Source organism: Etheostoma spectabile, chromosome 5 (genome assembly GCF_008692095.1).
Source record: "Etheostoma spectabile isolate EspeVRDwgs_2016 chromosome 5, UIUC_Espe_1.0, whole genome shotgun sequence".
Lineage (NCBI taxonomy): Eukaryota > Metazoa > Chordata > Actinopteri > Perciformes > Percidae > Etheostoma > Etheostoma spectabile.
In genome coordinates this window covers 37,477,694-37,479,434 of record NC_045737.1, presented here as the reverse complement: position 1 = coordinate 37,479,434, position 1,741 = coordinate 37,477,694, and the positions used below count along the sequence as shown (strand labels likewise).

Sequence of the window (1,741 nt, the reverse complement as noted above, 5' to 3'; positions counted from 1 at the left end):
TGTACACTAACTCCCCCCCCCCCCCCCCCCCACCCCCCCCCCCCCCCACCCCCGCCCCCCCCCCCCCCCCCCACCCCCCCCCCCCCCCCCCCACCCCCCCCCCCCCCCACCCCCCCCCCCACCAGACATGTGTGACGACGATGAGACCACCGCCCCTGGTCTGTGGACAACGCGCCGGTCTGGTGAAGGCGGGCTTTGCCGGGGACGACGCCCCAGGGCCGTGTTCCCCTCCACGTGGGACGCCCCCGTCACAAGGTACACAAGAGCGTCCATTTAAAGGTCCCATGGCATGAAAATGTCACTTTATGAGGTTTTTAACATTAATATGAGTTCCCCCCCAGCCTGCCTATGGCCCCCCCAGTGGCTAGAAATGATGATAGGTGTAAACCGAGCCCTGGGTATCCTGCTCTGCCTTTTGAGAAAATGAAAGCTCAGATGGGCCGATCTGGAATCTGGCCCCTTATGAGGTCATGAGGGACAAAAGCTACAGACTCAGAAATGGCACATACTAAGGAAAGCTCGTTGTGGGACTGGCTCTAGTGGCTGTGATTCTGGACCAAGGGAAAGAGACTTCAGATACAGTATTAGGGACCACTAAGGTCTATATAAAAGAGACTTCAATAACAGTATTAGAGACCTCTAAGGTCTATATAAAAGAGACTTCAGATACAGTATTAGGGACCACTAAGGTCTATATAAAAGAGACTTCAGATACAGTATTAGGGACCACTTACGGTATATAAAAGAGACTTCAGGATACCAAGTATAGGGACCCACTAAGGTCTATATGTAAGCATCCAAAGAGCACCATGTCATGGGACCTTTAAACATTTTAAAAAACTTGAAAAACTTAAAAAAACTTAAAAAACATGGAAGGGAACATATGCCCCTGGGTCAATGTTTGTAGATTTTTTTCTGCCATTTTTTATTTTTTTAAGCTTTTTTTCACTTTTTTTAACATATTGTATTTTAAACTATTGTCAAAAATTTTTAAAACTTTTTCTAGCAATTCTTTGTCAACTTTTTTCAACGTTATTTATTTTTTTCAAATTGTGAAGCTTTTCCAACTATTTTTCTATCTATTTCAACCTTCTTCTCTTCTCCTCACCCCCCCCCCCCCCCCCCCCCCCCCCAGGGCGTGATGGTCGGCATGGGTCAGAAAGGACTCGTACGTGGGCGATGAGGCCCAGAGCAAGGGGCATCCTGACCCTGAAGTACCCCATCCGAGCACGGATCATCACCAACTGGGGACGATGGAGAAGATCTGGCACCACACCTTCTACAACGAGCTGCGCGTGGCCCCCGAGGAGCACCCCACCCTGCTGAGGAGGCGCCGCTCAACCCCAAAAGCCAACCGGAGGAGAGACCCCAGATCATGTTGCGAGACCTTCAACGTGCCCGCCATGTACGGGCAACAGGCCGTGCTGTCGCTCTACGCCTCGGGACGCACCACCGGGATCGGTGCAACTGTATTATTATTATTAATTCATTATTAAGGCAACACTGTTGAAGTCATAAAAATCAACGTGATCAAAACACAGACATTGGTTCAATGTTTTTAAAAACAAAGAGTGTACCGTGTGTCATCTGCGTGGGTCGTTACTATGCTATTCTTAATTTATCCACAGCAACGTATTCTATAGATTACATTGAAAATGAAAGCTCAGATGGGCCGATCTGGAATCTGGCCCCTTATGAGGTCATGAGGGACAAAAGCTACAGACTCAGAAATGGCACATAC

At 49.0% G+C, this 1,741-nt stretch overlaps 1 protein-coding gene across 2 annotated transcripts in view; it reads left to right on the top strand.

The window, feature by feature from the left end:
• The first annotated feature begins 125 nt into the window (after positions 1 to 125).
• acta1a (actin alpha 1, skeletal muscle a) overlaps positions 126 to 1,741 on the top strand; it is a 10,145-nt gene continuing 8,529 nt past the window's right edge. Inside the window, exons 1-2 of one of the 2 annotated variants that reach the window (XM_032516061.1) lie at positions 126 to 255; positions 1,136 to 1,184. Coding sequence is in view for 1 of the 2 variants with exons in the window: in XM_032516062.1 (XP_032371953.1) it covers positions 1,254 to 1,455 (202 nt within the window). In the remaining variant the exon portion in view is untranslated. Of the gene's footprint in view, positions 256 to 1,135; positions 1,185 to 1,238; positions 1,456 to 1,741 lie in introns of those variants that run through there. The other variant, XM_032516062.1, reaches the window with a different exon arrangement.